At 42.8% G+C, this 14121-nt stretch overlaps 1 protein-coding gene across 1 annotated transcript in view; it reads right to left on the bottom strand.

The window, feature by feature from the left end:
* The window catches only part of wdr27 (WD repeat domain 27), a 159978-nt gene extending 145981 nt beyond the window's left edge, over nucleotides 1-13997 (bottom strand). Inside the window, exons 1-10 of the mRNA XM_031804757.1 lie at nucleotides 13810-13997; nucleotides 12702-12843; nucleotides 12393-12517; nucleotides 11894-12007; nucleotides 11587-11638; nucleotides 11426-11496; nucleotides 11208-11334; nucleotides 10400-10487; nucleotides 3144-3226; nucleotides 2582-2646 (exon numbers count right to left, since the gene is read on the bottom strand). Of these exons, the coding sequence (XP_031660617.1) occupies nucleotides 2582-2646; nucleotides 3144-3226; nucleotides 10400-10487; nucleotides 11208-11334; nucleotides 11426-11496; nucleotides 11587-11638; nucleotides 11894-12007; nucleotides 12393-12517; nucleotides 12702-12843; nucleotides 13810-13983 (1041 nt within the window). The 5' untranslated portion in view covers nucleotides 13984-13997. The remainder of the gene's footprint in view (nucleotides 1-2581; nucleotides 2647-3143; nucleotides 3227-10399; nucleotides 10488-11207; nucleotides 11335-11425; nucleotides 11497-11586; nucleotides 11639-11893; nucleotides 12008-12392; nucleotides 12518-12701; nucleotides 12844-13809) is intronic.
* Nucleotides 13998-14121: the final 124 nt, after the last annotated feature.

Genomic DNA, 14121 nt, shown 5'->3' with positions numbered 1-14121 from the left:
GCCTTTCAAAGCACTTCATGGCTACAGACGTCGGTAGTCATTTAGGCAGGTTACCTTGGTGGTCTTGGGCACAGGGACTATGGTGGTCTGCTTGAAACATGTTGTTATTACAGACTCGGTCAGGGACAGGTTGAAAAGGTCAGTGAAGACACTTGCCAATTGGTCAGCGCATGCTCGGAGTAAACATCCTGGTAATCCATCTGGCCCTGTGGCCTTGTGAATGTTGACCTGTTTAAAGGTTTTACTCACATCGGCTACGGAGAGCGTAATCACACAGTCGTCCAGAACAGCTGATGCTCTCACACACGCTTCAGTGTTGCTTGCTTCGAAGCAAACAGTTATTTAGCTCGTCTGGTAAACTCGTGTCACTGGGCAGCTCGCGGCTGTGCTTCCCTTTGTAGTCCATAATAGTTTGCAAGCTACTGTGTGTGACCGAAGTGTTGCATTGCGCTCATCTCAGTATCCTAGCTTATTCATTGATGATAGGTCCTGCTTTACTGATGTTGTGAGACATTGAATGGCAAGAAATTGCGAGATACGGCATTTGATTGCAGATAGAAAGGCCTAGCGCACAGTTCTGACTATCTCTGCCAGGTGACCGACCTGCCTATACTGTGCCTCTCCCTCTTTTTCCATCCCTCGCTAGCTCTCAAAGAAAGATGTGAGTGTTTCTGTTCTCAGAAGTGTGGCAACTGATCAGTATCCTCCATTCCAAAACTACTGAATCTTAAGAGAACATTGACACTCGGGAATGGGAGTCGACACCAGAGTTGACTACCATTTCTGAGTGTCAATATTCTCTTAAGATTCCGTATTTTTAAGTTGAGTTGAGGAATCAATTCTTCACCACTACGTCATCGTCGTTAACAGTTGGAAAAAATGACAGAGAAAGGCAAGCGACAGCAGCTGTATGGCAATACTTTAAGAAGTTAAATGAAAAGGAAATGCAAACTTTGTGAAGTGGAATTTAGGTACAGTAATGGTAGTACAGGTGCAATGCTTAACCATCTGAAAGGGACGTTCCGTGAGACCTAAACTGTTGCTGTCATCGACGCAGCTGTATTGGGAATTCACATTTTATACATTTTTCTTATCACTTTAACGGAAAACAGATTTTTTAAATAACTGCAGTTTAAACGTTAAGAAAACATTTCCATTTGTCACATCCCTACTATATATGTAGTAAATCAAGTCAAAGTGGTATGAGAAGGGACATTTCCAAACAAGTCAGGGATGTATAGTCAGGGATCCACACTATAGAGGCGACAATCTTTTTGTCACACCCTGATCTGTTTCACCTGTCTTTGTGATTGTCTCCACCCCCTTCCAGGTGTCGTCCATGTTCCCCATTATCTCCTGTGTATTTATACCTGTGTTCTCTGTTTGTTTGTTGCCAGTTCGTCTTGTTTGTCAACCAGCGTTTTTGTGTCCTGCTTTTCCCAGTCTCTCTTTTTCTCTCCCTCCTGGTTTTGACCAATCTGCCTGCCCCTGCCCCTGCCTGCCTGGCCACTCTGCCTGCCCCTGACCCTGAGCCTGCCTGCCGACCTGTACCTTTGCCCCAACTCTGGATTATTGACCTCTGCCTACCCTGACCCTGCCTGCCATCTGCTACCGTTGCCCCTGCCTGCCTTGACCTGTCTATGGCCTGCCCCTGTTGGATTATCTATTGCCTGCCCCCGTTGGATTATTTGGGCGTCAGGTAGCCTAGTGGTTAGAGCGTTGGGCCAGTAACCGAAAAGTTTATAGATCGAATCCCCGAGCTGACAAGATAAAAATCTGCCATTCTGCCCCTGAGCAAGGCAGTTAACCCACTGTTCCTAGGCCGTCATTGTAAATAAAAATGTGTTCTTAACTGACTTGCCTAGTTAAATAAAGGTTATTAAAATAAATACAATTAAACCATTGTTAATTGACGTTGTCTGCATCTGGGTCATAACTGATTTTTTTTATGTAGAGGACAGAGCTGTGTGAGGCACACTGCTCACTATCTTATCTAGCTCTGAGAGGACCTGTGTGTTGTATTCCTCCACCATTCTGTCCAATTCCCATACCTCTGAGTATTTTCCACACCTCTTGGAAGCTGCTCATTTTTCATAATAATATATATTTTTTTACAACTGACATTTTACTCCATCCCAAAAAATATTTCTTAAAAATACACTGTTTTCAAACTTTTGTTCCCTATACTTAATTTTGAGCGTCTTAGAGACTTCACATATAAAAATACTGTAGGTTCAGTGTAACTATGCAATTAGCAGTTTATGGTTTCACGAGACTAGGACTATGGGAGATGTAAAGGCTTTACAAGGGTTGCCTGTGGTTTGCATCCAGGAGGAAAGTGAGTTTTTCTGTTATGAATGAGAGGCAATTATGTGTTACAGTGTAAGGTAGGCCTAATTTCAGGGAATTACACCCGTGTCTGTCTGCCTCCCCCTCCATCTTGCTTTTGTCCTAAATTCCTATTCAGTGAAGTGAAACAATAGTGAAGCAGGTCTAATAGTGATTTACTCACACTGCTATTCAGTCATTGGGACATGGCCCATGACAACAGTGAAGCAGGTCTCAATGGTGATTTACTTACACTGTTATCCAGTCCTTGGGACATGGCCCATGATCCAGCCATGGTGATGCTCAAGTTGGGGTGGTCTGTAAGAGAGACAGAGTGGGATAATAGCTAACAAATAATAAGGGTGGAATACAATGTGTCTGCTGAAGGGTAAAACCATAGATCTCAGGGACTTATCTGACACCATGGTCTATGTCGGTGAGACACACACACATCTCCACTAACTCTTATCATACACATGGTCTATGTCGGTGAGACACACACACACCTATCATACACATGGGCATATGTCAGTGAGACACACTATACTGGATCCCATAATAAATACAAATACTGTCATAACTGATGTACAGTATACAGTGCATAGTGTTATTCTTATTCATCTTCCAAGCTGTTCTTCCCCTTTCCCCACAAGATCGACACATCATTCATTCTCTCTCACACACACACACACACACACACACACACACACACACACACACACACACACACACACACACACACACACACACACACACACACACACACACACACACACACACACACACACACACACACACACAGGGCAATAGCATACCTCTGAAAAGTAATGTCATGTGGAGCTCAGAGGTGCCCAGGTCAACCAGGTAGAGGCCATCAGAGCTTCCCATCCACACCCAGCTGTTATCAATACAGGTGGCATAGGGAGAGAACCTTATGCCATATGGAAAAACACTTATACACACACACAGCAGAGGGGCACAGGAAGAGAACCATGTGGAAAACGCTGTTACACATTATTCCATCAAAGGGCCTTTGATTCAGTAGATTGTCTTCTCTTCAATGTAACCCCACACTAAAGAGGATAAGACAATGTAACCCCACACTAAAGAGGATAAGACAATGTAACCCCACACTAAAGAGGAGAAGACAATGTAACCCCACACTAAAGAGGAGAAGACAATGTAACCCCACACTAAAGAGGAGATGACAATGTAACCCCACACTAAAGAGGAGAAGACAATGTAACCCCACACTAAAGAGGATAAGACAATGTAACCCCACACTAAAGATAAGACAATGTAACCCCACACTAAAGAGGAGATGACAATGTAACCCCACACTAAAGAGGAGAAGACAATGTAACCCCACACTAAAGAGGAGAAGACAATGTAACCCCACACTAAAGAGGAGATAACAATGTAACCCCACACTAAAGAGGACAATACAATGTAACCCCACACTAAAGAGGACAATACAATGTAACCCCACACTAAAGAGGAGATGACAATGTCACCCCACACTAAAGAGGAGATGACAATGTCACCCCACACTAAAGAGGAGATGACAATGTCACCCCACACTAAAGAGGAGATGACAATGTCACCCCACACTAAAGAGGAGATGACAATGTAACCCCACACTAAAGAGGAGAAGACAATGTAACCCCACACTAAAGAGGAGATGACAATGTAACCCCACACTAAAGAGGAGAAGACAATGTAACCCCACACTAAAGAGATGACAATGTAACCCCACACTAAAGAGGAGATGACAATGTCACCCCACACTAAAGAGGAGAAGCCAATGTAACCCCACACTAAAGAGGAGATAACAATGTAACCCCACACTAAAGAGGACAATACAATGTAACCCCACACTAAAGAGGATAAGACAATGTAACCCCACACTAAAGAGGACAATACAATGTAACCCCACACTAAAGAGGAGATGACAATGTAACCCCACACTAAAGAGGAGAAGACAATGTAACCCCACACTAAAGAGGAGAAGACAATGTAACCCCACACTAAAGAGAAGACAATGTAACCCCACACTAAAGAGGAGATGACAATGTAACCCCACACTAAAGAGGACAATACAATGTAACCCCACACTAAAGAGGACAATACAATGTAACCCCACACTAAAGAGGAGATGACAATGTAACCCCACACTAAAGAGGACAATACAATGTAACCCCACACTAAAGAGGAGATGACAATGTAACCCCACACTAAAGAGGAGATGACAATGTCACCCCACACTAAAGAGGAGATGACAATGTAACCCCACACTAAAGAGGAGAAGACAATGTAACCCCACACTAAAGAGGAGATGACAATGTAACCCCACACTAAAGAGGATAAGACAATGTAACCCCACACTAAAGAGATGACAATGTAACCCCACACTAAAGAGGAGATGACAATGTCACCCCACACTAAAGAGGAGAAGCCAATGTAACCCCACACTAAAGAGGAGATAACAATGTAACCCCACACTAAAGAGGACAATACAATGTAACCCCACACTAAAGAGGATAAGACAATGTAACCCCACACTAAAGAGGACAATACAATGTAACCCCACACTAAAGAGGAGAAGACAATGTAACCCCACACTAAAGAGGAGAAGACAATGTAACCCCACACTAAAGAGAAGACAATGTAACCCCACACTAAAGAGGAGATGACAATGTAACCCCACACTAAAGAGGACAATACAATGTAACCCCACACTAAAGAGGACAATACAATGTAACCCCACACTAAAGAGGAGATGACAATGTAACCCCACACTAAAGAGGACAATACAATGTAACCCCACACTAAAGAGGAGATGACAATGTAACCCCACACTAAAGAGGAGATAACAATGTAACCCCACACTAAAGAGGAGATAACAATGTAACCCCACACTAAAGAGGAGATGACAATGTTACCCCACACTAAAGAGGAGATGACAATGTAACCCCACACTAAAGAGGAGATGACAATGTAACCCCACACTAATGAGGAGATAACAATGTAACCCCACACTAAAGAGGAGATGACAATGTTACCCCACACTAAAGAGGAGATGACAATGTAACCCCACACTAAAGAAAGACAGTGTGGCCGGCAACTGGTGAGATAGCAAGGCGCACACACACACACAACCAACTGGGAGCATTGTGTTTGATCCAAGCCAAGGCTGAATTTTCCCCTGGTTTAATGCTGCATACAGAGCCTTCGGAAAGTATTCAGACCCCTTGACTTTTTCCACATTTTGATACGTTACTGCCTTATTCTAAAATGGATTAAATAAATTAAAAAGTCAGCAATCTACACACAATACTCCATAATAATGAAACGAAAACAGTTTATGTATAAAATATATAAAACAGAAATACCATATTTACATATGTATTTAGACCCTTTGCTATGAGACTCGAAATTGAGCTCAAGTTCATCCTGTTTCCATTAATCATCCTTGAGATGTTTCTACAACATCATTGGAGTCCACCTGTGGTAAATTCAATTGATTGGACATGATTTGGAAAGGCACACACCTGTCTATATAAGGTCCCATAGTTGACAGTGCATGTCAGAGCAAAAACCAGGCCATGAGGCCGAGGGGATTGGCCGTATAGCTCCGAGACAGGATTGTGTCGAGGCACCGATTTGGGGAAGGCTACCAAAAAATGTCTGCAGCATAGAAGATCCCCAAAAACACAGTGGCCTCCATCATTCTTAAATGGAAGAAGTCTGGAACCACCAAGACTCTTCCTAGAGCTAGCCGCCCAGTCCAAACTGAGCAATCTTGGGAGAAGGGCCTTGTTCAGGGAGGTGACCAAGAACCCGATGGTCACTCTGACAGAGCTCCAAAGTTCCTTACAGAAGGACAGAAGGACAACCATCTCTGCAACACTCCACCAACCAGGCCTTTATAGTAGACTGGCCAGACAGAAGCCACTCCTCAGTAAAAGGCACATGACAACCCGCTTGGAGTTTGCCAAAAGACACCTTAAGACTCTCAGACCATGAGAAATTCTCTGGGTCGATAAAACCTGAAAATAGCAGTGCAGCAACGCTCCCCATCCAACCTGACAGATCTTGAGAGGATCTGCAGAGAAAAATGGGGGAAAACTCCCCAAATACGGGTGTGCCAAGCTTGTAGAGTCATACCCAAGAAGACTTGATGCTGTAATCGCTGCTAAAAGTGCTTCAACAAGGTACTGAGTAAAAGTTCTGAATACTAATGGAAATGTGATATTTCAGTCTTTTATTTGTAATAAATTAGCAAAAATGTATAAAAACATGTTTTGGCTTTGTCATTATGAGGTATTGTGTGTAGAGTGATGAGGGGAAAAAACGTAATACATTTTAGAATAAGGCTGTAACGTTACAAAATGTGGAAAAAGTCAAGGGGTCTGAATATTTTCCGAAGGTACTGTATGTACATCATAAGGTAGAAACCAGGGAACTATAGCCATCTCACACTGTAGAATAAATAAGACAGGGTGGCAGAGGAGAGGAGACAGGAAGAGGGAGAGGAGGCTCTTCAACCAACAACGATCGTGTCCAACATAGTCCACTGTTTAGTTTAAGTAGTGAAATCCATGCCTTGTCTCGACTTGACAAATAAAGTTGTACTGTAGTAGGAAAGAACAAACCATGATTGACTAGGCCTATAAGTCTGTGATACAAGTTGTGTCTCTATAACTGCTAAAACATTTATTTGTATATACTGATATGGTAGCCTGGTCTCAGATTGTCACCTCCTATGGTCACTGGCATGCCTTCATGAGTTAGCTGTACAGATGGTTATGTATACTGCCATGAGTTGGCTATATAGCACAAACCAATCTGGGACCCGGCTTCTGTTGTGACACACTGCATAGCTTTGATGCCTACTCTAAGACTCCTTGTGATGGACATATCAAAGTCAGAGTCTTGTGCCCTGAGAGTCCTGACCATTCTATACTAATCACCCAGTCACCCTATGGCCTACAGCGGCACGTGCACCCCTTGTGCATCCCAGGCTTTGCATAGTGTCTACAGTACTTCACCATGGCAACAAGTGCTGATTGGACAGCCTGAGACTGTTAACAGCACTTTAACTAGCCTTTAATAGGAAGTGTCCTGCTATCGCTGTGGAAACACCACTCTGACACCCCAACATACCCTGTTAGTCACTACCAATAAAGACATGAACACCTGCAAGGCTGGAGAAATGTAAATGGCGACGTTATATATTTACATTTATGATATCATATTTTCCTGGATCACTCAAAACTCCTGGTCTGTGGAAATAATGACGAATCAAGCACTCTCTACATGACCTGGGAAACAGGCCTAGTAGACTGTAATAAAGACCAGTGGTTCCCAACCAGAGGTGCTTGGCCTATCCACAGGGGTACTTGAAAAAAATCATTAGACCATAGGCCTACTGGTAAAGTCTAATCAAATCTAATCAAATATTTGTCACATGCTTCGTAAACAACAGGTGTAGACTAACAGTGAAATGATTATGGGCTATTCCCAACAATGCAAAGAGGAAAAAAAAGAGAATTTATAGAAAAATAATAACACAAAGAATAAATACACAATGAGTAACGATATATACACACGAGATACCAGAACCGATTCATTGTGCAGGGGTACAAGGTAATTGGGTCGATATGTACAGTACCAGTCAAAAGTTTGGACACACACCTACTCATTCAAATAGCCCTTACAAAACCTGGAGGTGTGTATTGGGTCATTGTCCTGTTGACAAACAAATTATAGTCCCACTAAGCGCAAACCAGATGAGATGGGATGGCATATCACTACAGAATGCTGTGGTAGCCATGCTGGTTAAGTGTGCCATGAAATCAAAATAAATCACAGACAGTGTCACCAGCAAAGCACCCCAACACAATCACACTTCCTCCTCCTCCATGCTTCATGGTGGGAACCACACATGCGGAGATCATCCGTTCACCTACTCTGTGTCTCACAAAGACACAGCAGTTGGAACCAAAAATAAAAAATTTGGACTCATCAGACCAAAGGACAGATTTTCACCGGTCTAATGTCCATTGCTCGTTTTTCTTGGCCCAAGCAAGTCTCTTCTTATTGGTGTCCTTTAGTAGTGGTTCATTTGCAGCAATTCGACCATAAAGGCCTGATTCACACAGTCTCCTCTGAACAGTTGATGTTTAGATGTGTCTGTTACTTGAACTCTGTGAAGCATTTATTTGGGCTACAATTTCTGAGGCTGGTAACTCTAATGAACATGTCCTCTGCAGCAGAGGTAAACCTGGGTCTTCCTTTCCTGTGGCGTTCCTCATGAGAGCCAGTTTCATCATAGCGCTTGATGGATTTTGCGACTGCACTTGAAGAAACGTTAAAAGTTCTTGAATTTTTCCAGATGGACTGTCATTTCTCTTTGCTTATTTGAGCTGTTTTTGCCATAATATGGACTTGGTATTTTACTAAATAGGGCTGTCTTCTGTATACCACCCCTACCTTGCCACAAAACAACTGATTGGCTCAAACACATTAAGAAGGAAAGACATTCCCGAATTTACTTTTAACAAGGCACACCTGTTAATTGAAATGCATTCCCGGGGACTAACTCATGAAGCTGGTTGAGAGAATAACAAGAATGTGTAAAGCTGTCATCAAGGCAAAGGGAGGCTACTTTAAAGAATCTCAAATATTAAATATATATTATTTAGATTTGTTTAACACCTTGTTTGGTTACTACATGATTCCATGTGTTATTTCATAGTGTTGATGTCTTCACTATTATTCTACAATGTAGAAAATAGTACAAATAAAGAAAAACCCTTGAATGAGTAGGTGTGTCCAAACGTTTGACTGGTACTGTAGCATACTTGTAGGGATAAAGTCACTACGCAACAGGATAGATAATAAACAGTAACAGAAGCGTATGTGATGAGACAAAAGAGTCAATGGTCATTGCAGATGGTCCAGGTAGTTATTGGTTAACTATTTAACTAACTATTTAGCAGTCTTATGGCTTGAGGTTAGAAGTTGTTCAGGGTCCTGTTGGTTCCAGACTTGCCTTGCGGTAGCAGAGAGAACAGGCTATGACTTGGGTGGCTGACAATTTTTAGGGCCTTCGTCTGACACCGCCTGGTATAGAGGTCCTGGATGATAGGCAGCTCGGACCCAGTGATGTACTGCACTGTACGCATTACCCTATGTAGAGCCCATCGATCAGATGCCATACCAAGCGGTGATGCAGCCAATCAAGATGCTCTCAATGGTGCAGCTCAAGTTGAGGAAGAGGTTGTTGTCCTGGCAGTGTATCTGACTTGCTCCCTGTAGGCTGTCTCATCGTTGTAGGTGATCAGTCCTATCACTGTCGTGTCGTCTGCAAAATTAATGATGGTGTTGGAGTTGTGCGCGATCACGGAGTCGTGGGTGAACAGGGATAACAGGAGGGGACTAAGCACGCAAACCTGAGGGGCCCTCGTGTTGAGGGTCAGCGTAGCGGATGAGTTGTTGCCTACCCTCACCACCTGGGGGTGGCTCGTCAGGAAGTCCAGAATCCAGTTGCAGAGGGAGGTGTTCAGTACCAGCATACTTAGCTTGGTGATGAGCTTGGATTGCACTATGGTGTTGAATGCTGAGCTGTAGTCAATGAACAGCATTCTCACGTAGGTGTTCTTTTTGCCCAGGTGAGAAAGGGCATTGTGGCGTGCAATAGAGATTGCGTCATCAGTGGATTTGTTGGAGCCGTATGCGAATTGGAGTGTGTCCTGGGTGTCTGGGATAATGGTGTTGGTGTGAGATATGATCAGCCTTTCAAAGCATTTCATGGCTACTGATGAGGGGGCACTTCACATGAGAGGTATTTCAGGGGAAGTCGGGGCAGAGTAAGATGTACTTGGTGGTACAGTAATCGAAAAAGGTTTAGAAACACTGATATAAACTAGAAAGGCATCAAACATCTGCTAAAATTGACTGTGACAATGGGTTAAACACGTGATGTGTCAAGTGATAAATTAGGAAATGTGTTGCATTAACCCCTTTTATCTACAGCACATGGACCCTGGAGAGAAACCCATTTTACCTCTGCTGCCCATGATCAATGTCAGGTCTGTGATAAGGACCAATTCTGAGGACTGGCTTTGCCGTCTCCACTGGGTCTGGAGTGATTCCTGGAATGTAACACAAGAGGTGGCTTGGGGTCAGTTATTATTTAATTTGACCTTTATTTAACTAGGCATGTCAGTTAAGAACAAATTATTATTTACAATGACGGCCTACCAAAACGCAAAAGGCCTCCTGTGGGGACGGGGGCTGGAATTAAAAATACAACTAATAAAATAAAAATATAGGACAAAACACACATCACGAAGAGAGACAAGACAACACTACATAAAGAGAGATCTAAGAAAACAACATAGCATGGCAGCAACACATGACAACAACATGGTAGCAACACAAAACATGGTACAAACAACATTGGAGCACAGACAACAGCATAAAGGGCAAGAAGGTAGAGACAACAATATATCACGCAAAGCAGCCACAACTGTCAGTAAGAGTGTCCATGATAGAGTCTTTACGAAATGTAGCAAAAAATGCTATTGAGTTATTGGATGGACAGTTAGACACTGCATATTACTATATAACCCCAAACCTCCTACAGAACATAACTCAGTGTTCTGATTCCATCTAGTGTTAGGAAAAACACTTTCAAGTTTACATTTTATTTGACTCATTATGTGAGAGAAAAAGTGGGAAATAAGTTCAAGTTCATGATCCAAACGTTATGTGAAAATGAAAATGTGTCTTTGGCTAGCAGGCATATGGCTAAAACACATCACAGGAAACAAACAAATCATGTCCATAACTACTTTACTATCTCCTCTTACCTAGTACACCACCAGTCTGTGGGGCCACTGTGTCCAGGTGTCTTTGGTGTCGTTGCTGCACCTTGTGAAGGTCCAATTTGGTCACCAAATGACATCTGTGGTCCTCAGGAAGAGTGAAGCTCCACACCTGGAAACAATGGGAAATCCCAGATTTACTGTGTGCGTGTGCGTGCATGCGTGCGTGTGTGTGTGTGTGTGAGTGAGAGTGAGAGACCAACCTGTCCATCAGCAGAACCAGTGACAAGCTGCCTGCTCTTCTCCAAGAACAACATACTGAGTAGTGGAGATGCTGGAGGACAGAGGGTGTTGACAGAGAGTTATTATTTAATAAATATCAAACCAAATGTACCGTAAACTGATGTATCCACTGTTCACATACCTGACAATACAGCAGACTGATAGAGAATCTGTTCCATTTTTAATCCCCAAACCTTTCAAAAAGAGAAATGATCAATAAGTAAACATTTAAAACCTGTTCCTATGGACAACAGTCTCTCTTGGAGCAATAAACAGATGATCGCACATGTGAAATGATGCAAGCTACAGCTGACTTAGTAGCTAGTCATTTCATTTGTACTTAGAAAGCTACAGTGTAGCGTACACTTTGATAAGGGATGCAAAAATGACTTCAAGCAAAACAACTGAAGCCAAGTGATTTCACTGGTTAGTGAATAACCTGACTGCACCTTAAACGTACGGTCTTCTGATATGGACACCAGGATGTCTTTGTCCCATGGACAGAACTCAGCTGCTGTCAAAGGTCCCAGGTGGCCAGCCAGCACAGACAACACTTCCTCTATCTGGAGGTAAGTCAAACAGACAACACATCCTCTATCTGGAGGTAAGTCAAACAGACAGCACATCCTCTATCTGGAGGTCAGTCAAACAGACAACACATCCTCTATCTGGAGGTAAGTCAAACAGACAACACATCCTCTATCTGGAGGTAAGTCAAACAGACAGCACATCCTCTATCTGGAGGTCAGTCAAACAGACAACACATCCTCTATCTGGAGGTAAGTCAAACAAAAGGTATATGCAATTGAAGATAAGATAACTTTATTGTCCAACTTTATTGTCCATTCATTTGTCATCATCTTACAAGAATTATAAAAACATAACACAAACACTTGTTATAAAGGATGAATTTGAGGGTAGAGTACACATTCAGCATGCTGTACTTACATTGGAGTTGAGTATGTATACTTTCGCCCCTGAGCATGCAGCCACTCGCTCATCACAGGGACAAAATGACAGATGGACTACCTTGCCCAGTAGTGTCCCAATAACTGTACCAGACGCAACTACCCCTGAAAACATCTATGCTTTTAGTATTTCAATAATAGTATTTCAATAATTGTACTATATAGCATTGTAAATTGATAAACTGAGTGAGTGAGTAAATGAGGCCTTACCAGTATATAAAATGTTGCCACTGAATTTAAATGTATTGTTGTCTTACTGTTCATACAGCTATGAAGCAAAAATTCTCACCCTCCCTAGTTCTCCTGTAGCAGCGCCGGATGTCCCAGATTATGACATAATCTGCAGAGGCAGAGCAGAGCAGGAGAGGGTCTCTACCTGTCCCAAACACCATGGCAGAGATGTCTCCATGGTGACCAGTCAGTCGCAGGGCCTGCAGAGGGGAGGAGATGCATTGGAGTGTGGTGGAGCCAAGTGATGCAATGATTGAACAGGCAGATTTCTTTACACTTTAAAGAAATTCTCCAGTACTTTTGTATAATTTATAGCCAGTAGTTCTGAAAGTAGCGCTCATGAGCAAAAAGTGGGCCCCAAAAACGGCGTACTACGTCATATACAGTATCGGTCAAAAGTTTGGACACACCTACTCATTCTAGGGTTTTTCTTTATTTTATTATCTACATTGTACAATAATATTGAAGATATCAAAACTATGAAATAACAAATATGGAATAATGTAGTAACCAAAAAAGTGTTAAACAAATCCAAATATATTTTATATTTGAGATTCTTCAAAGTAGCCACCCATAGCCTTGATTTTTGGCAAACTCCAAGAAGGCTGTCATGTGCCTTTTACTAAGGAGTGGCTTCCATCTGGCCACTCAACAAGAAAGGCCTGATTGGTGGAGTGCTTCTGGAAGGTTCTCCCATCTCCACAGAGGATCTCTGGAGCTCTGTCAAAGTTACCATCGGGTTCTTGGTCACCTCCCTGACCAAGGCCCTTCTCCCCCGATTGCTCAGTTTGGCCGGGTGGCCAGCTCTAGGAAGAGTCTTGGTGGTTCCAAACTTCTTCCATTAAAGAATGATGGAGGCCACTGTGCTCTTAGGGACCTTCAATGCTGCATACATTTTTTTTAATGGTGGGAAGCTGATGTGACCTTGAGTGTGTGTGTGTGTGTGTGTGTGTGTGTGTGTGTGTGTGTGTGTGTGTGTGTGTGTGTGTGTGTGTGTGTGTGTGTGTGTGTGTGTGTGTGTGTGTGTGTGTGTGTGTGTGTGTGTGTGTGTGTGTGTGTGTGTGTGTGTGTGTCTCTGTGTGGGATTGGGGTTGGGAGATAAAACAGAACATCCTTTCGGCTAACATCCGTTTCCAACTTGTACTGTAGGACTGTCTGTAACTGACCTTCAGCTCTGTGTCCAGGAGACAGTGTATCAACAGGTCCTTGCCTTGTAGTGGTGAGGCACAGTGAGATGGACAGCAGGCCAGCTGTAGGTGAGATAGCAGTCTATCACAGGACAAGGATAGCTTTTCCACCATCAGTCTGTTTGTCCCGCTGCCTTCCCCACAACCATCCATGGTGATCGTTTATAGCTATGTAGTTACTCTGAAAACAGCAAAATAAAGAAATCATAATCAATTTAAATAAATGGATAGCTAGTTAGGCTAATAACCCACTAAAACCATATTGATAACCCAAATCGGAGCAGCTAAAAT

The sequence above is a fragment of the Oncorhynchus kisutch genome, linkage group LG25 (genome assembly GCF_002021735.2).
Source record: "Oncorhynchus kisutch isolate 150728-3 linkage group LG25, Okis_V2, whole genome shotgun sequence".
NCBI lineage: Eukaryota > Metazoa > Chordata > Actinopteri > Salmoniformes > Salmonidae > Oncorhynchus > Oncorhynchus kisutch.
The sequence above is the reverse complement of the archived record's forward strand: the minus strand, read 5'-3'. Positions and strand labels throughout refer to the sequence as shown.